General features: G+C 38.8%; 2 protein-coding genes across 5 annotated transcripts in view; one reads left to right on the top strand and one right to left on the bottom strand.

Annotated features, from left to right (window-relative positions):
• Positions 1 to 19,137, bottom strand: part of LOC131299487 (DNA topoisomerase 3-beta) — a 65,825-nt gene extending 46,688 nt beyond the window's left edge. The window contains exons 1-8 of one of the 4 annotated variants that reach the window (XM_058325043.1): positions 19,026 to 19,137; positions 18,853 to 18,909; positions 16,909 to 17,012; positions 14,070 to 14,163; positions 13,265 to 13,364; positions 9,990 to 10,230; positions 3,242 to 3,404; positions 3,026 to 3,145 (exon numbers count right to left, since the gene is read on the bottom strand). In XM_058325043.1, the coding sequence (XP_058181026.1) occupies positions 3,026 to 3,145; positions 3,242 to 3,404; positions 9,990 to 10,230; positions 13,265 to 13,364; positions 14,070 to 14,163; positions 16,909 to 17,012; positions 18,853 to 18,909; positions 19,026 to 19,046 (900 nt within the window). In that variant the 5' untranslated portion in view covers positions 19,047 to 19,137. Of the gene's footprint in view, positions 1 to 3,025; positions 3,146 to 3,241; positions 3,405 to 9,989; positions 10,231 to 13,264; positions 13,365 to 14,069; positions 14,164 to 16,908; positions 17,029 to 18,852; positions 18,915 to 19,025 lie in introns of those variants that run through there. The other 3 variants (XM_058325046.1, XM_058325045.1, XM_058325044.1) reach the window with 3 other exon arrangements.
• LOC131299488 (uncharacterized) lies at positions 6,542 to 9,052 on the top strand. The gene is made up of 2 exons (XM_058325047.1): positions 6,542 to 8,421; positions 8,736 to 9,052. The coding sequence occupies exons 1-2, from the start codon at positions 7,806 to 7,808 to the stop codon at positions 8,744 to 8,746; spliced, it is 627 nt and encodes a 208-aa protein (XP_058181030.1). The 5' UTR covers positions 6,542 to 7,805; the 3' UTR covers positions 8,747 to 9,052.
• Positions 19,138 to 20,257: the final 1,120 nt, after the last annotated feature.

Here is a 20,257-nt window from a genome sequence, read left to right as displayed (position 1 = left end):
TGTAGCTTTTAGGTGTTAATGGATCCCTTTTTCATTTGGAGATCCATCTCGTAACTCAATTCCAAGGCTGAAATAGACAATAGTAAGATCCAACAATAAATGCAATGGGGCCCTCGCCTCAGCACCTCTGAGTCTCTCACACCCCTCTAGGCACATAGCAAGGCCTCAATCTACCTCGCGCCTAGGCATGTCTTTCACAACTATGACTCAAATCAAGTGTCATCAGAAGAAACTTATTAGCATGGGTCTTGAGCTCAGCCCTCAGCCTCATAACGTGTAGAAGAAGAAGAAACAAATCTGACCTAGAATTACTTATGAAGTACTCTATGAGGTCTTGTTGAACAAAGCATCACATAATGCCTTAAAGAGTATCAAACAAGCACACAAAGCTTCACTCTCCACAATAGAAGGATTACTTGCATTCTTCTCAAGGGGTTGGATTTTCTTAACTCCAGTAGGCTAAAGGTTAAGAAAATCTGAGTCAGACTAATAGCCAATTCTAGACCGAAACATATCCACATATAATGAACATATGACATAGCTTCAGCAATAGAACCATTCCACGTTTAACACCTACTTATACAAAACATACAATGGCTATTGAACGTATCAATTACGGTATTCAAAATGCATTACAGTTTTTAGTTCTTTTATATTTCATTCCTTACGTTTAGTTAGTTATGAATCAAGGATAAAAATTATTTCCTTCCCCAGTTAGGATTCTAGTTTTCCTTTCCGGTAAGGGTTCTTGATTTCCTTCAAGACCTTCAATCACTACCCCTTGGAGTTGATTACTGAATAGAGTATAAGGTTGTGGCCATTGTGCGCTACCCTTCTTCCCCCTTCTCATCAATCCACTTGCTGCATCAATTTTGGTAACAGGGCCTAGGCTCTCTCTCTCTCTCGCTCGTTTTCCTTTCCAGTAAGAGTTCTTGTTTTCCTTTAAGACCTTCAATCACTACTCCTTCGAGTTGATTACTGAATAGAGTATAAAGTTGTGGCCATTGTACGCTACCCTTCTTCCCCCTTCTCATCAACCCACTTGCTGCTTCAATTTTGGTAACAGGGCCTAGGTTCTCTCTCTCTCTCTGAGCTGAGCTGAGCTGAGCATCACAGTTGCCGAAGACTCCCCTCATGATGCCCTTTTTCTAGATGTGTTCATCGGCAAAGAGAAAGGTCTGCCCTGCCTGAGGGCCTGTCATCGGCAAGCTAATAGTAAACAAATTTTTCATGTCCCGGAAGCTTTGTTACTGACGTTGCCAAAAGACTCGTTGACATCACAGAATATTCTTTATTCCCCCGCACTGCTCACCTCACTTTGTCCTCATTGAAAAATATCTCGAGAGACCTAGAATTTCAGTTAGATTAGTCCATCAACAGAAAAAGACACTCTAGGTAAAAGGTTTACAAATGTTTATCCTAACCTAGGTTTTTACTACTCCTATATTATAACTCCTTAATCTACTTCAAGACCCACTAAGCCATATAAACCTTCCCCACCCATGAATGAATTTGACCAGAACCCATATGCAAACTTGTAAACCGAGAACCCATTGAATCAAACTAACTCATAGATCTGACCAAAAACCAAATTTCACCGATAAAATATTCATTTGCTCATCTGAACCAAGACCGCAACTGATGATAGTTTGTCCCATTGGAAACTATCAAACCAATGATGCTTGCCTTAACGAGTGGAGACACACCAATAATTCCACACATTTATTAGAGTGCTGACGAAGTTTGCCAAATTGTCATTGATAGAGAATTTAAAACAAGTGTGGTATCCAGATTAGTTGTCACGATAACGAAACCTCTAAATACACCAGTGAAGCGACCCTATCTACTTTGGGCTAACGTCGCTCCTCTTTCAGTCTCTTAAAGAAGTTTGGTTCCTATCCAGATAGGTGATTATTTTGACATGATTTGATGTTAACATCATTCCCATAGATGTTACGCATGTATTACTTGGTCGTCCATGTATCGAACAATCTAATACCCCCTACAACAAGAGTCTCCTGACAAGAACGACACAACCTTTGGTCCTTTACATTCAAGTATACTCCTAGGGAAGCTACTTTGTTAAAGTTTGTGAGTCCAAAGCAGGATAAGGTGTCAACTTATTAGTCTCCTACCTCGATAGTCAATACCCACAAGAAATTCCTGAGCTGAAAACAGTTTCACCAAAAGATGAGCCTCTTGAACACAAGGCTCTCAAACTGCCAAATCTTAATGTTCTCCCCCAACCAGTTGAAAACACAATGGTTTCATTGGTGCCAAGGACTTTGATAGGGTTTTGATATCATATTTGGCGGATCTCATCAACAGCTCGAGAACCGCAATAATTTGGCACGAGAAGAATAAGGAGTTTTCATGCTCAAAATATTTGATTCGTTGGCTTCGACGAATTTCAAAATTTTGAAGCAAACTAGAGGTTGAGTTTCGTTTTCAATGGAGAAGAGTGATGTGGACATATATCATATTTGGAGTTTTCATTAACAATTTCCAAAATGAATTTTTATGCTTAATTATTCCATATTTCATTGCTATAAAGTTTGAGATAATTAGGAAATAAGGATTAAGATATTTCCTTTTCGAACTAGGGTACTTGTTTTTCTTTTAACTCGGGAGGCTTACAAATATGACCTATGGTTATTGTAATCGTTAGAAAGGATCATTAGATTGACCACAAGGCTTTGGCCTTTTATTGTCGGGTTGTGGCCCTTTAACACTATTCTTCCTCACCCTTCTCATCCCTCAATGTACTACATCATCTACTGACGTCTGTTCATGCCCAACGATTGTTACTATTCTTGTTTTTTGAAAAAACTCAAACTCACCCCATTACCCCTGATAAATAAAACCTAACAAAAAGCCTCAAAGACATGCAATCGCACAACGCCAGAAGCAATCAGCTAGCAAGATGAGTTTAAAGTTTTTTGAGTGTCGACACAAGTTGTTAACTTAATCGAAGCAAAAAGATGGACAAAAGAAATAATTAAACTACACATGATCTTGTTCTCACCTTCAAAAGATTCACTGTATTAAGACCAGAAGGCCGAGTTTTGGACTCTTGCTTTTCAGATATGCCAGTTACTTCCACAACCCCATCCTCCATTATCAACTTTTGGAACATCTCAGCAACCTGCAGTAAATCCAATTATAATAGGAGTAAGAAGCACATGCATACTAAGGAAGGATATTAATACTGTCTGAAAATGTAAGGCAGAGAGGACCTCACATTTGAGTCAAACAGCTTATTGCGTTCCCATTCTAACTTGAGTTCATAGCCATTATGAATTATGTAAGGGTGCACAGCCCAGAACTTTTCAGGCTTAAAGGTAGTTATTTGCAAGTAACGTTGCACACAAAATCCAAGTGTAGGCGTTTGGCAAGGCCCGTAGCTGAAACAAGGAAAAGAAAACTTCACAATTCCATCAAAGACAAGAAAGAGAGAGCAAAAGCGGGGGCCTACTGCTATTCATGAATAGTGAGTAGAGAAAAATGACAGCGTATTTGCTTATGTTCTAAAGTAATTACATGATCTAAGGAATAAAGGCTAAAGCAAATCACCTCAAAACATTATGCCAAAAATGGGATCAAAAAATAACATAACTATTGGTGTAAGATACTAGAAGGGTGATGAAGTCCACTAAATGCATCTTGTGCTAGTACAATGGCGTATAGTGCTTTGCCTAAATGAACCATACACCAAACATAAGGTTAAACCATAAAACACAAGGAAAGAAATTCGAAAGAATCTCAAAAAGTACGGGGAAAAGAAAGTAACAAACAGAAAAGCAAGCACACAAAGTCACAGTGTGCTGGAGAAATTCTCCCCCTCTATGCATTTTAGTCCACTCCAATCCAGCAGCAGCAAGATGAGCTGCTTTATCAACACTACCTTAATTCGCAGCTAGTAGCATCTCCTCGGACTTGAATGTCTATAGTTTTTCCAGACATACTTTGAATATTGAAGAGAAACCAATTGGTAAATTAAGCTTCACTAACTTTGTCACACCCATATTTCATATATCCGCATGAACTAAGTTCAATAAAAAACATATTATCACCAACAAAGAAAAAATTTCCTTTCATTCACTTAAGCATTGAGTTATAAGTCAAACCAAAATGTTCAATAAAAACCATACTATCCCCAACAAAGAAAAGCAACAAGTGATCCAATTTCAATCTTTCAAAGTTTTCCATTAGCCACCAAGGCACCAAAACACAACTTAATCCTTGCAAACTTCAACTACAAAAGAAAAGTGCAAGTTCTTCTTTCCATTTTCCAAAAGACTTATACTGTGATTGGATGGATTTTTGAGAATTTTTTAGTTTGGTTTTTGGGTTAACGAGTGGAGAGAGATAGAGAGAGAAATCTGAATAATGATTGGAGATAGAGGTAATGAGTTGAGAGAAAAACGAGTGTAATGATTGAAAGTAGGGGTAATGAGTGTTTTTTGAGTTGGAAATTTTTTTCCAAAAAGCAAACCGAACAAAGCCTAAGCAAAACATTTCTAGAGTAGAGTTTAACATTTATCATTACATGTCCAAAGTCGAAAACTCCTTGTACTCAAAAGATAGACATCAAGGCCCAACAAACAACAGTTAGATCAACTCATCTAGAACACAAAAGTTAGCTCCACCACAGTGTCTATCAAAGCTTATCCTTGCCCTTCAAACCTGTAAGGTATGGGCAAGCACAACTGCCCACATATAATCTACTAGAAACTGAAATATGCAAGTAAACATGTTTAAAAATATGAATGCTTGTACCCGTATACCCCTTTTTACTAAACTAGAATTTATACTTGCTCGACACAATTCATAATCAATATAACCAAAATCCTTCAAACCTAAAACAAATCAAAATATTAAACTCAAGTACAAGGAAAGAAGAGCACATAAGAAGGAGGTCCAAGTTATCAAAGTTGTGTACCAATCCTAGGCGACTGATCAGGTCCCTAAATCATCCAAATTTATGGGCTACTAACCCAAAGGCCTACGCGGTACCTTATCACGCGGGGGTTTAAGGACTATACACAACAGACAAACTCATTATTCATATGTTTCTGACTACACAACACGTTTAAAATGGCCAACTTGGCCTTCAATACATGGATCACTAGTCCAAATAACAAGTATCCAATCCAATCATCCAAACTCAACATATAAGTAGCATCAACTCACAGCTTCTTAACTTAAACAAAATCAAGAAAATCCAAATGTCAAAGTTCAAGTTTCTTGGGCTTGCACGTACCTCATCATTTTTCCTTACTCAATGCAACTCTTCTGCTACTTACCATTTATTCTAATTGATACTAGAAAAATAAAATGCACTTTTCACAAGATACCCACAATTCATCAATGTACCTAAAATATTGCTTTCAAGTAAGCTAGTAGCCTTTATCAATCAAATAAACAGAACCCACAATTAAGAACCACAAATATCCTTTGGTATAATATTCCTACTACACCCAATCAAACACTAGATCCATCAAATGCAATCTAAAAGCAAAATATCAAGTTTACCCAATATCACTCAATTAGGGTTGTTGCCATGGAGCAATATACTACTTAAATACATAAAAACAATTAATTCCCAAATACACTACTTGCATTTTTTAAAGTAACTAGTAGAAAAACCTACGTCAAATATTAGCACAACAAGAGAGATGGGTGGGGGAGATGATGATGATATTTGAGAGCCCGCAAGCTTGAGAGAATCTCTTGTTCCTCCAAGTTTTCTTGATGCAGAGACAAAATACCCAAGCAAAATGAAGGATGGAAGAGGATTTCGGATTTGCTTGTGTGTGTGTGTGTGTGTGAGAGAGAGACGGGAAAATGGAAATGGACGAAGAGAACTTCACAAGTTCTCTGGTGAAATATGATCCAAGTGTAAAAAATACACACTTTACACCCTCCAAGTTCCTAGTTATCATTCCTCTTCCTAGCATGTCACAAGTTATTGCACTAAGACCCTCAAACTAACACTTAAACAAGTAATTAGCTCTAAAAATTTCTAACACCAACGACACAACACATGCGGTCTCCCAACACAGTGAACACACTCGATCAAAGGCCCACGAATTCGAACACAGACAAGCAAATGTTTATGAACACAAAATATCAAAAAAGAACATTTTCCATGGCTCATCAAATTCAGATGTACAGAAAAAAATTAACACATCACATTATGAAAATATAATAAAAATATATATACACAGGTCTCTACAAACTTCATCTTCCATGAAGACAACTTTGTTTCCACTTCCAGACTAGTATTGTCAACTGCGTATAACCCCCAATCCACAAAACAAGAGTTTCATTGATGTCTCCTCAAAACTCCAAACCATATATGGTACTAACATTCTATTGTAACCATCAATTAATGGAGCTGATAGAGGAGTTATTCTTGACTAGATCCCCTGGGATCCTTATAGCCACCGTCTAGAAAGCTCAAGCAATCACAGTTGCTGGCCCACAAGTCCACAAGAACCATTATTGTGTTTCTCTTTATTTGATTTTTCCTTTTTGTCTCTTTCATCTGCAATTTTGCAGTAAAAATATTGTTAAGTTATGGGTTCATATGTAATGTAGTTTACATTTAATCTCTTATGTAAGTAGATTAGGATATAAGGGTCTAATGTGTAATTACGAATTTCATTTTGTATAAGTATAACGTAATGAGAAATAAACCCTATTCTTTTGGGTTCCCAATTCTATCTATCATTTTACATGGTATCAAAGCACCGATCTTGATCGGATTACCTGTCGAGCACCCTCCTCATCAGTCGAAGGCTTGCCAACGCCATACAACTTGTCGACTTGACTTGTTGATACTGTACGCTGCTCTTCTCTCGCCGTACGACGTCCGACAAGCCAGGTTGTTGCTCGACGAAGCCCTTTTCAATCTCCGACGAACTCAGGCTTTGAGTTCCGATCGTTTTTTGACGTCACCAAGACTCGCCGGCTCTTTCCGACGTTATCTGACCTTGCCTGCATCGTCCTTGACCAGTTCCGACGCCGTACAGCCAATTCCGAAGCTGTACAGTCAATTCCGACGCCGTACAGCCAATTACCGACGTCGCTCCACACCTGTTTGGCTCCAGTTCAGTTTTTTCGTGGTTCTTGGAGTTGGGTCAGATCTGTTTTTCCTCATTTGGCGCGGGTAATAGGTATTTACACTGTTTTTTTGTTTGGATCAGAATAATCAGCTTTTTCGGAACCCTATTTGTCCTATTCTGTATCATTTGTCATAATCTTGGTTTGTTGAAATGTCGGAGGATAAACAAAAGGCTTTCGCTAGTACAAATGATGAGTTGAGTCATGTAGGGACTCTAGATAATTTTTCTTTGGATATTTGCCATATTAAGTTGGATGGTACCAACTATTTGATTTGGTCTCGTACTTTTATTTTGGCTATTGAGGCCAAAGGGATGTCAGAGTTCATTGAGGGCCCTGTTACTCCACCTGTTGAGGCGGTCGAACTCAAGAAGTTTAAATCTCGGAAATCATTAGTCATGACATGGTTGTTTAACTCTATGAGAGCTGATATTCGTCATACTTTCCTGCCACTTGATACTCCACATTAGATTTGGACTACTGCAGCCCAGACCTATTCTCAGCAAGGTAATGATGCACAGTGTTTTGAGTTGAGGAAGAGGCTCCGTACATTGGAGCAAAATCATCGTTCTGTTGCTGTGTATTTTGTTAACTTGAGTGGAGCTTGGGGGGAATTTGATTATTATCAGGGTTTTCAGGCTGTTTGTGTTGTGCATGCTGCTAATTGGCTAAAAAGGATGGAGAAAGAGCGTGTTTATGAGTTTCTTGCTGGTCTTGATCTAGAACTTGATCCGATTAGAGTGCAAGTGTTGGGTCGTGTTCCGTTTCCATCTTTGGGAGAGGCCTATTCTATTGTTCAGCAGGAGGAAAGTAGAAGGGGTGCTATGTTGCACCCTCCTATTTCTGATCGTTCTGCCCTAGTTGTTACTCCTCAGGGTCATTTTGTTTCTGATAGTGGGCCTATTCTCCAGGGTGGCAAGTCCCTGTCTGGTACTAGCAGTGGGCCTCTTGATCGTGTATCATTCCAGTGTGATTATTGCCACAACATTGGTCATAGCAAGGATTTCTGTTGGAAGCTACATGGCAAGCCCTCTCGTGGGCGCGGGGGTGGACGCGGTGGCCATAGTCGTGGTCCAGTGCGTTCTCGGGCCCAGGCCCATGTTTCGGAGTCTACAGTTGACACCTTGCCTGATTCTGGGTTCAGTTATGGGATTCAGGCGTCATCTGATCATGTTAGTGGTTTCTCTCAGGGGGAGATACAAACTCTCAGGCACCTTACGGCTCAAGCTGATTCTCCATCTACTACAGCTTCCTTTTCCACAGTAGCTCCTACATCTTATTTTGCTCAATCAGGTATACCGGCTAGTGCATTTACTACCTCTTCTGCTATTCCTTGAATTATTGATTCTAGTGCCTCAGATCATATGACTGGATGTTCCTCTGTGTTTGATTCTTACTCTATTTGTTCTGGTAAGGAAAAGGTCCGAATAGCAGATGGGTCATTCTCTGCTATCTCAGGGAAGGGTTCTGTTTGCTATTCTCCCTCTATTTCTCTCTCTTTAGTTTTACATATTCCTAACTTTGCCACTAATCTTATGTCTGTTAGTAGCCTTACTCGTTCTGTCAATTGTTCCGTGACCTTTTTTCCTACTCATTGTGTCTTTCAGGAACTGGATAAGGGGAAGGTGATTGGCAGTGGTAAATTACATGGTGGCCTCTATTTCTTGGAGTCTGCACCTCGTCCACCCATGTCATGTGGTCTTGCTCTGCAAGCAGATACGGGTCCAACTCTTATTATGTTACATCAGTGGCACCATAGATTGGGTCATCCATCCTTCGGAATTTTAGAGAAACTTTTTCCTAATTTAATAAAGCATTGTCCTAGGAGTCAGTTTTTTTGTGAAGCCTGTGAGTTTGGAAAACATAAACATTCATCTTATGCACCTATTAATAAACGAAGTGCGTCTCCTTTTATAGTTATCCATTCTGATGTTTGAGGTCCTTCCCCTGTTACCTCTCTTAAAGGTTTTCGGTGGTTTGTCACTTTTATTGACTGTTATTCTCGTGTTACTTGGGTGTATTTACTTAAATCAAAAAGTGACGTCTTTTCTTGTTTTAAATCTTTTTATGCCATGGTATGCACTCAATTTGATACAAATATTAAAATTCTCCGCAGTGACAATGGGACTGAGTATAGTGATCGGAATTTTAGGGCATTCCTAAAAGAAAATGGCATTCTTTAACAGACGACTTGTGTTGACACTCCACAACAAAATGGGGTTGCTGAACACAAGAATCGTCATCTTGCTGAGGTAGCTCGCTCTCTTTTATTCACCATGAATGTTCCAAAAAAAATTTGGGGAGTGGCGATTTTGACTGCTACTTATCTTATCAACCGTATGTCGTCTAGTGTTCTCCGGTTCAAAACTCCTATTGAGTGTCTTCCTCACAGTTCTCGTGTCACCACTCTCCCACCGCAGGTGTTTGGTTATGTGTGTTTTGTTCATGCCCCTCATCCCTCTGGGGGCAAGTTAGGCCCTAAAGCCCATAAGTGTCTTTATTGGATACTCTCCAACCCAGAAGGGCTATAAATGTTATGATCCTCACTCTAGAAAGTTTTATGTCTCTATGGATGTTACTTTTTGGGAGACTGTGTCCTTTTACTCTCCCTCCACTCCATCTCTTCTCATTTTACAAATATTAAGAAGTTTAACTACATTGGGGTGGAGAAAGAATGCATCAAAATGAAAATTGAGATTTTTTTTTTTTTTTCCGATTGGCGAAATTCACAATCAATTGCAAGGAAGATAGAGTAAGATCCCATCTAAACCAAAACTAACATGCACCAAGCAATAAGCAAGTTAAAAAATGCAAAATAAGACAAAACTATAAGTAGCATGGTCACAGAAGAGAGAACTAACGAGATGACTCTGGAATCAAGATTCCCATATTTTCCTTGGAAATAATTAGTCTGAAATCGAGTAAATGCAACTCCAACTTTCAAGTCTATCTCCTGGCGAGCATCTACAGCTAGTGCCTCATCTTTGTTGGGTTCAACAAGGTTGCTCATAGCCTTCATGATATCTTTCTCCGTAACAGAAGAAAACCTTGCACGATAAACTCTTCTACCCTCTTTGACATGAAATCCAGTACACTCGATCACTGAAAGGAAAATACAAACTCAAATAAACAACATAATGAAAAGTAACTTCCCAAATACACCGACACAGTAAAGAGCTCCACAATAGAAGAAGTAGGGATTAGCAACTACCCTCTATGTCGATGGGCATGTGCCCTCGTTTATCATGCACATCATAATTTCGTAAGTACATATTTGCTAGCAACACATGTACAGATTGACTGATTCATACTTCCATTCATCTATCTGCCAATGCTAGTAGCCTAGTCTGAAAAGATAAACATTACATTCACGCAATATACATATTTTGTTTATAACAAGGAAAAAAACAATGGTTGATATGATCAAAGTGAGTTCTTGGGTTACAAGATACAGGTGTATACTGTTAGAAAGGGGGAACCAAACTGGTAAATGTACATAATCCTCATTGGATTTGCATAATTTTCTCTTCTATGTGTCTACCAAATCAGCGGTTGTCATATTTTCCTAATTGGGCTTCTTTATTTCCATATTGGGATGAAACGCGTAACAATTAGGTCCTTGGCTAACTTCATCAATCCTACATAGATGGGAAATGTTAAAAAGGGAAGCATAAACCATTCTTCAAACAGCCAAAAAATTAAGGGTGAATTACAAATATCACCCCTGAGGTTTCTATCAAATACAACTAAATCCCTGAGGTTTGAGAAACTATAATGTGCTCCCTGAAGTTTCTAATCGGATAGCAATTTACCCTGTCCGTTCCTCTGCCGTTAGGCCTAGATTAACAGAACATGTAACATTAGCCATTAATTTTTCTTAAATCCCCGTTTTACCCTTGAATAGTTAGACTAGAGTACATTGCCCCACACGCTCCTCTCTCCCCTATCTCTCTCTCCATTTTATTCCTCCCAGCCATCACCATCGTTTACATCCACCCCCATATCTCTCCATTAAACCACCATCAAATAGAGGCATCACACCAAATTAGTACCTTCATCACAGCAATAGGCACCATCGGCCATTGCTAAAGACCACAGCAAATGAAATCCGTCCTGCGAAATGAACGTCAACTATGTAATTATCACTGCACAAACGCCCTTAATTCCCCACTAGAATTAGCCGTACACTCAAAACCCAACCATCTGCTCTCTCCTATTTGAGTGTGTTGAAGGTTGTGTGTACGTATGTGTGGATTTTATGTGCATAGTTGTCGGAGGAGGTTCGTTTGGAGATGCTGTAGAGAGATGGTGATGGTTTTGGGAGAGGGATGGTGGGCTGGGTGACGATTCAATTGAAAGGTTATGTAACTGGGATTGATTATTAGTCTAGGATTCCAATTTAGAAATAGAGATGAGCTCTCTAATTGATGGAATTGATCTGGAGGTTTCACTTTCTCAATAATGGAATTGGATTTAGTTGTTTGGGAACTTAAATATGGGTACAGTAGTCTATTTGTTTGGGAAGTTCAATCTAGATAGAAATATATAGGTCTATAAATACGACACACACACATGAGAACTCAATTTTGGACTGTTAGAAAGGATTTTTTTAGAGGCATTTATAATTGTTAGAATTGGCGGTAGTAATTGCAGAGGTGGTGCAACGGTGGTAATTGCTGATCCTTGTCCCATTTGAGTTCTAAATTTACAAAATAATTTTCTTTTGGCTTTTTATTGGTTTGGTCAGCAACTTACCAAAAAGGTTTAGGCTCCGTTCTTGTAAACTTATAAGTTCGTCATAATATTTGGGTTAATTGTTTGTCTCGACGAGACGAATAGGAAAAGTATAAAAATACGGACCAATGTTGAAAAAATTCAAATAAGACGGCACTTTAGACAAATAAGACAGTTGTTTGATACTTTTTTCATCTTTAGTTAACTGTTTTTTGCTTTCGGTCATAATTTTGTACTTTTTAGACTCTTCTAGTAGAGATGCATTAATTCAAAAAATATCACGTGAATCTAACAAAAATTTAGAAAAGACGAACAAAATATACAAAACGAAAAAGAAAATTAAGTTTACAAGAATGGAACCTTAGTTGCTAGTAAATTTTTTCCCTTCTTATTTTGAGCTAATGCAAAAGAGAGCTTCGCGGCTCAAGTGCACAGTGGTTCACAAGATTGACCAATTATCGGGATGAGGGTTTTTTTTTTTCAAAAAATACAGAGATTGCAAATTGGGTTGGGTTGTTAACCTGATGGTGAAGAGGTTGGCTGAGGTATGATGTGCTAGGGAGAACAGCAGTAATGGGTGGAGGGGACTAATGGAAACGACAGTGGTGTTTCTAGAGGTAGCGGCAGGGCCGCAGGTGATAGTCGGGATGGTTGTCTATGGTGGTCAGGCGAAGGTGGGAGCGAGGGTCAAATAAAGATAACAAGGATGAACTTCCTTTATTTGCTTATTTTAAGACTGATATTTAAAAGGGTATGTTAGTCGCAGTACACACTCCGTTGGCTTGTTTAAGTGAGGAGGAATCTGTAATTTTCTGAACGTGAGGGGTTTGACTATTTTGGCCAAAACCTCAAGGTTGCTATTTGTAATTTAACCAAAAATTCAAAATTAAAGAGGAGATAGGAGAAGAAACCAAATGGGTGGCAAAAAGAATACAACCCTCCAAACCCACTAACGCATCACATAGAATAACCCCCAACAAAAACATGTTCCTTTGATATCAAAGAACCTTTCTATCAAGGCGCAGGACACAGTATCTTACAGTTCGGTGCAGGATACATGTCTTAAGCGTCAAATTCAAATCATTTAGTACATAACTTTTATTTAATTGGAACAATAGTGTTTAAAAGGTACATTAAGGGCATTTCATGCATATTATAGGAGTTCTATGTCCAGTTCATGGTGAATTCAAATTCCAAATATATTTGCTAGGCAAATGTCCAACTAAACATGTCAGACAAGGATCCAATACCCTTGTACGAGTGTCCAACACGAGTACATAGCCCAGTTAGAAGAATTCATGTAACATAGGTCTCAATGGATTACAGTTCCTCCCATGGATTCAAATCCCCAAAATATATTCGAGCTGAAGTTGAAGTAATTTCACAAGAGTGAAAGTGGTACCTTCAAAGCATATATTTTCTCCCTCTCGATCGCAATCCAACCATAACACTAGATGACTAGAACCACGAGCTTCTTGGCTTAAATGTCTGCGTATATGAGCCTTATTTCCAGAAGATAAAGTAAGCAAACAGGTATTTAAAACATTAAGTATCAAAAGACTCTATAATAGAGCCGCAGAGGTCAAGCGAATAAAACTTAAGAATCAAAATTCATTCAGGAATCATCAACTACAAATAAAAGTCGTGACGAGTTATATGAGGCTATGAGCAAGGAAGATTCTTTGGATGAACATAATTTCAAAGAACAGTATACAGAAGAAACTTTGCACAGCAACACGCTTGATATGTAGTGACCAATGATCAGAAGCAGAAGAATAAAAGGTTTGCTTCTAAAAAAGCAAACGAAAGGTTCCTTCTAACTTTAACAGTAATAGTGCTTCTAACTTTAAAGTATAGGCAAGCATCCACACAAAAGATAGGATCATTGAAACCATTGCTATTAAAACCATGCAACACAATATCTATCCAAGTCGGGAAAGACTTTTCATGAAAATAGTTGCAACACAGACAAGCGCTAACAAACCCCATATGGCAGGACTTGTAACAAAGGGACAAAATTTGCTCATGAATCTTGATGGGTTTCACTTAGTAAAGCATCATTCCAAAATCCATGATGTACAAAATGGAAGGTTAATTGACAAGTAGTCTTTAGCCATCATTGATTTTTTTCCTCGTACAATCCTAAAAACATGGCACTCGACTGAACCATGTAGGTTGCATTAGTGGAGAGTGAAAAAAAGCCACACCTTTGGATTTGATTCTGTCTTAAGCACTGGAGCTTGGAAAAGATCAAGAGGATCTGTAACTGTCCAATCTTGAAAAGCTGCAGGAAAATCTACACTACACTTGCACAAAGAAAATAATACCACATTCAGAATACTGAGTCTTATGATGCTCAGCAAGCAAATAACCCATTTCAACTTTAAAGCTGAGTTTCAATGTGAATTTAATGAAGTAATGCTCACAGGCCAAGACACAGCATACTTGGTTGCACTTTGTGTAACAATGGCATAGCAAAGTTTGATTGAGGAACGGTTTTCATAGGCAGTAATTTTTTTTTTTTTTACTCTTTTTGTTTCAATGTCACAGGCAGAAATACACATTACGTATATAATTATAATCACATCAGGATTCTATTTCTTATTTCACTAATTATAATTCACCTAACTACAGAATTATAATTGCACTCTCGTCCTTATCTCAATTATATTACGAGCACATGATATTAAATACTTAAATATCTCCTCACGTTAAGATCGCAGATATCCGTTGATTAAATCAAATTACCAACAATTATATTTAATCAACATCTATAATTCCTTGAGACTGTCCACTTAACTTATTTGATATGTCGGATACAAATATCCACCTGCAAGGTTTAACATAATCGAAACTTATAAGCTTACTCAATGGGTATCATCCATCCCTACCGAGACATGGATTACTGGATTCCATTAATAATTAATAGCTATCATACATATAATGTTGTGACCCAACTCACCGAGATTATTGACCCTCAAAAGGATCTCACTCTCTAATAAATCAAAGTCAACAACATTAGATACATATATCTATCGATTATCTTTGGATTAAGAGCATAAGCATTCATAATAACCATGAGGTTCTAATTGTCTTATAAAGTCAGTACAAAGACAATTACCTCAATGCGGTCCAGTTCAATACACATAAAAGTGTATTATCACAATGAGTTGGAACTAGACTGTTCCCCGTAGTTAAGACAGACCTACTAAAACATTATACTACAGTCCAACCGATGGTGTGTCAACTAAGACCGTGATATTTTACAAGAACCGATAATCCGATCTTCTATATGTAAGCCGAACGCTACACACCGGATCATCTACTTTGTAAAACAAAAGACACACATGCACAACATACAATAATCTTATGCAAACATTGCCCATAAATAACAATCAAATATTAATCCATTACACAAAAGCATGACTTTTAGTATAATTTCTAAAAATCTCCCACTTAGACTCAAAGCCATGCTGCCACAAATCTCACTCCCATCCCCTCTACGTGACCGTTAAAAGTCTTGGCTAGTAAGCTCTTCATAAAAGGATCTGCCAAGTTGTTTGCTGATGCAATCTTGGTCACAGCTACATCAGCTCTCTGTACAATTTCTCAAATCAGATGATACTTATGCTCAATGTGTTTGGCCTTCTCGTGAGTCCTTGCCTGCCACATACTTGACCTCTATGGTAGAATCAGCAATGCAAGATTGCTTGATACTCCTCCAACTAATGGCTCCACCTCCTAGGGTAAACACATACCCCGAGGTAGACTTTCTAGAATCCTTGTCTAACATAAAGTCTGGGTCTGCCACAAGGTACCAAACTATTTGACTGGTACACCAACATATAATCTCTAGTTCTTTTCAGATACTTGAGTATATGTTTCACCGCAGTCCAATGTTCTTGCCTCAATAAATAATTGAGGCTGATGTCGGGTGACGTAGGCGACGCCCTTCTCTCTATGGTGGTCACAGTGGAGCTCGCCTCATGGAGGCGAGCCTTGACAATCTCCTTGTTCTAGCCTCCAAACCACATACCTCCTTAGGTCCCAAACAGGGTACCCAGGCCTTGCTCCCAACCTAGGTATCATGAGAAGTCTTTGAGGGTCACCAAACTCATGAGAGCCTTATTTGCTGTATGGAGAGCGAACATGGCTGAGCACATCATTAAGCCTCTTAGTGTCATATTTTGGGACTCCGTGAAGGAGTTCCCAATATGAAGTTCCATGAATTCTAGAGTGCTCGCATGGTATGAGGAATCATGAATCCGGAGGAACTCGCTTGCCTTACCCATGGGGTATTGGGCCTGCCGGTAAGTGCCACATGGCGATCCTCTTCCGGATACCCACAGTAACAAAATGAAACAACTTTGATCTTGTTAAAGCATCCAACTCAAGATCAATTGGCAATTAATGGAGAGGCCTCCCAGACTCATACACTAGTTTTGGAGGTTATGATTAACCAATGTGGGACAAGCTCTAACACCATTGGCACATGCGACCCCTGACCTGCATATGGACAGGTAAACAAATAATCCTGAGGTATGGATCACAACGAATCAAAAGAGTGTTGTCCAAAAGACTCTGTAAGGCTACCTCTCTTACCATGCTAAAGCACCAATTGTCCCCAAAGCTTAAGCTGTTAGGAAATAGGCCTAACAATGTATATCACCCTCCCTCAAGTGCAACCTCGTCTTGCATGTGTAGATGCAAACATCCATACATACTTCAAAAGAATGCAAAGGGGAGAAACATAATGCAAATAAGGAACAGAGAGCTGAACCCAAGACCACCCGCCACTGAGCAAAATATAACTTCTAACAAATCTTCCGGAGTACAGAACTACAAGGAACACATTTACATAAAAAAGAGTGAAATCTATTGCCAAAATTATACAAGACAAAAGCCAGAAACACATTACAAGAAACAACGCTAATCACTTTGATAATGACATATCAGTGGAAGGCTTTTAAAAGATTTTTTTTATCTTCTTTTTTTTTTTTTTTTTTTTTTTGGGGGGGGGGGGGGGGGGAACGAAAACAATAAAACCTGAAAACATGGCCGATGACTGATGTGACTTTATAATGAGCAGAAAATCCCTGAAACATTCCATCAAATTCATGGACCTCAGTACTGCCCCTTCTTGTTGACATCTGCAATCAAAAATCCCTCCAAATCATACACAACCAAATTTTCAGCCAATGGAAAATCTAAGGAACTCAGCCATTCTAAGTTAACCGACATATTTCCATCCATCCTTCCTGATAGATGCAATAAATTGTGCACAATAAGCACCGGCTCTAAACATGCTACGTTCTTATCAAAGGAATGAGAAAATTAAAAAGGTTTTTGAATAGTGATAGCAGAAGGCTACCACCCAAAAAATGATACATGGTGATATCATTTTTCACTTCTAGTCGCAAGCAAGGTAAATTCCACACCATGCACAAGTAAATCACCAGAAACTAAAATTAAAGATGCTAAACTCCCTGCAATAGATCCTTTAATTGTAAGGCTATGGGGACTATATCATATGCTAAAACCGCCTTTTTGATAATTAAGCCCATATGCATACACGATATAATAAGCGTTGGACTTCTAGTTGTGAGGCAAACAATAAGAGAGGGAGGGTGACGACAGATTAGCGAATCATCCTTAACATAAAGATTTATCTAGGGTGATGTAAAATACACTTTGTTCATCAAGGAGAAAAGTGTTTAGAATTTCTTAATTAACCCCAATATGCACATTATAGTTATATAAGATAGAATGAGCGAGTACAATGACAACAAAACCCTCCTTATTCACTAACACTTGTGGAATGTATTAGTGGGATGGTCTTCTGGTAATATGGCAGGAACTACAATAGCTTCACCGGAGGTGGAAAAGAAGAGAATTAGAGATGGTTTAAGGCGATATATTAGACCTGTATCGTAGGACAAGTGGTAGCTATGATATATTATCCCCATACGTGTCCCCGCAATGTCCCTCCTGTGTCTCCGCCGTGTCCCCCTAAAAAATTTTATTCAATTTATTATACACACCATGTGGCGTGTCCCATACGTATTTTTCCGTCTCCCCCGCGTGTCCCCTTCTTAGACATGGCCACATGGGTACACGCGGCCTCTAAGAGTATCGGTGCTTCATAGGGTATATGCAATTTAACCTTGTGTGGCCCGCACCTTCACGTAAGCGATACCCATTTGCATACTTAATGAATTGAAGAAGATGACCATAAGAATTGCCGCAACTAATTATCACACAATAGTGGGGGCTTGCCTCTTTGGCGTGTATCAATAGCCTCCTTCACAAGTATTGACACTTAGAGCGGCCGAGTGATTACCAACAGAAATCACATGGTCTCTCTCTTTGAATTTCTTACTTCGTTATGCTAAGACTTGTTTGCCACCAAAGATTGAAAATCACCTATTAGTTCACTATATGCAAGAAGCCAAAACTGACCATCACCGATTAAACATTTTAAGCCAAACAAAGCATGATGACTTTCTTAGCCGTCTAATAGAACCCATCCCTTTTCCTCATGTGAACTAATGGCTAGCTACCAAACAAGCCACCTTCCTTGGCTCGTCACATGTGACATGTCTAAGCTAGAACAAATTTCCAATTAATCTGTCCCCTTGGGTGGACTTTTACACAACGGGAGAAAAGTAGATAAAGACTTTGATTCCATTGTACATAACAAGCCTAAAAGTTGATGGAAATGCAATTGAGAACAATTTCACTACCCTGCCCAAATGAGAATCAGTAGATTCCGTACAAGACTCTTTATTAATTTTACTTCACATACTCATTGTGAGACCAATGTAGATTCCCACCCAGTAAAATTTCTCCCCAGCAACCACCAGAGGAAATGAATAAGAAAATACATATTCAACTCAATTGAATTTAATCAAACTACTAGGGAAACGCAAAGGGCAACAAATGAAAAGGAAAAACTAGGGTTTGTATTGGGAAAAAGAAGATTTCACATACTTGGCCACCAGAAAGAACAGAGGCAATGGAGACAGCAATACTGGGCTTCTCGGCTACCTGCGAATAGTTTTCAAAAATGAAAAACAGTAAATAAATGTGTGGCAAACTTCTCGAATGGGCGTAGCAAAAAGGTCTTAAATGTATATTCTCATGTTCAATTTCATTTTTCTCACCATGAGAACTTTGGGAGCCATCTCTCTCTCTCTCGCTCCCTCCCTCCCCTCCCTTCCCCTTCCTTCCTTCCTTCCTTTTGATATTCAAAAAAAAACGGATCCTGAACTCTTGAACACGCAGAGTAGTCGCCGGTCGGGATAGTTGTTTTTGCGTTAATTTCAGTAACACCTCCTCGACTATGAGAAAGTATCACTTAACGACCCTCAACTAAAAAACCGGTCAAACAAACCCCTAGGTTTAAGTATGAACCGTCAGCGTTGTCACTCCCTTCGTCTTGTTTCCTTCTACCATTTATTTATACCATATAGGCTCTGTTTGGAACCTAGGGAAAGGAAAGGAAAATAAAATAAAATAAAATGGATGGAAAATGAGAGAAAAATAGGAAGAAAAATTTACTATTCACAAAACTTAAAATTATTATTATCTTTTCTCTTTCTCTTCTCACCAAACAATAGGAGGGAAAATTTTTTAGTTTTTCTTTCTTTTCCTTTCATTTCGTCAAGTTCCAAATAGAGCCTTAGTGTTTGCTGATGATTTGTTTGTCCTTTGTGGTACTACTGGTCCCTCTTTCTCTCTTCTTAACCAATTGCTTAAGAACTTCCATGCCTATTCTGAGCTTTAACCTAATATGGCTAAGAGCTCAGTTTTTTTTGTTAGGGTTTCTGAGGAGATTAAGGGATCCTTAAAGGACATTCTTCCTATTCTTGAAGCTAGTCTTCCGGTAAAATACTTAAGGGTACCCATTATCTCTACAAGGTTAAAGGCTGCTGATTGTTTAGTACTTAAAGAAAAGATTCTAAAAAGACTCCACGGGTGGTCCCACATGCAGTTGACTTATGGAGGGAGAGCCCAACTTATTCAGTCTGTGTTGTATAGTATTCAGGTCTATTGGAGCTCTATCTTCATTATTCCTAGTAAAACAGGGAAGGAGATTGAGAGTACTCTGATGGCCTTTCTCTGGTCAGGATTTGATCTGAATCACAAAGCTGCAAAGGTGAAATGGGAGCATGTTTGTTGTCCAAAAGAAGAAGGGGGCCTGGGTTTTAGAAGAATCAAAGAATGGAATAAAGCAGCAATGATGCGACACATATGGGCTCTGAGCATGAAAGCTAACACTCTATGGGTTAAATGGGTCCACACTTACATCATCAAGGATCAGAATATATGGGCTACGGAGGTCCCTAGTGATGCCTCCTGGACCATCAGAAAGTTGTTCGGAATTAAGGAGTTG

This window comes from Rhododendron vialii, chromosome 9a (assembly GCF_030253575.1).
Source record: "Rhododendron vialii isolate Sample 1 chromosome 9a, ASM3025357v1".
Lineage (NCBI taxonomy): Eukaryota > Viridiplantae > Streptophyta > Magnoliopsida > Ericales > Ericaceae > Rhododendron > Rhododendron vialii.
The sequence above is the reverse complement of the archived record's forward strand: the minus strand, read 5'-3'. Positions and strand labels throughout refer to the sequence as shown.

Coding starts and splice junctions, on each gene's coding strand:
- LOC131299488 (XM_058325047.1), top strand. CDS start 7,806: ATGGAGAAAGAGCGTGTTTATGAGTTTCTTGCTGGTCTTGATCTAGAA.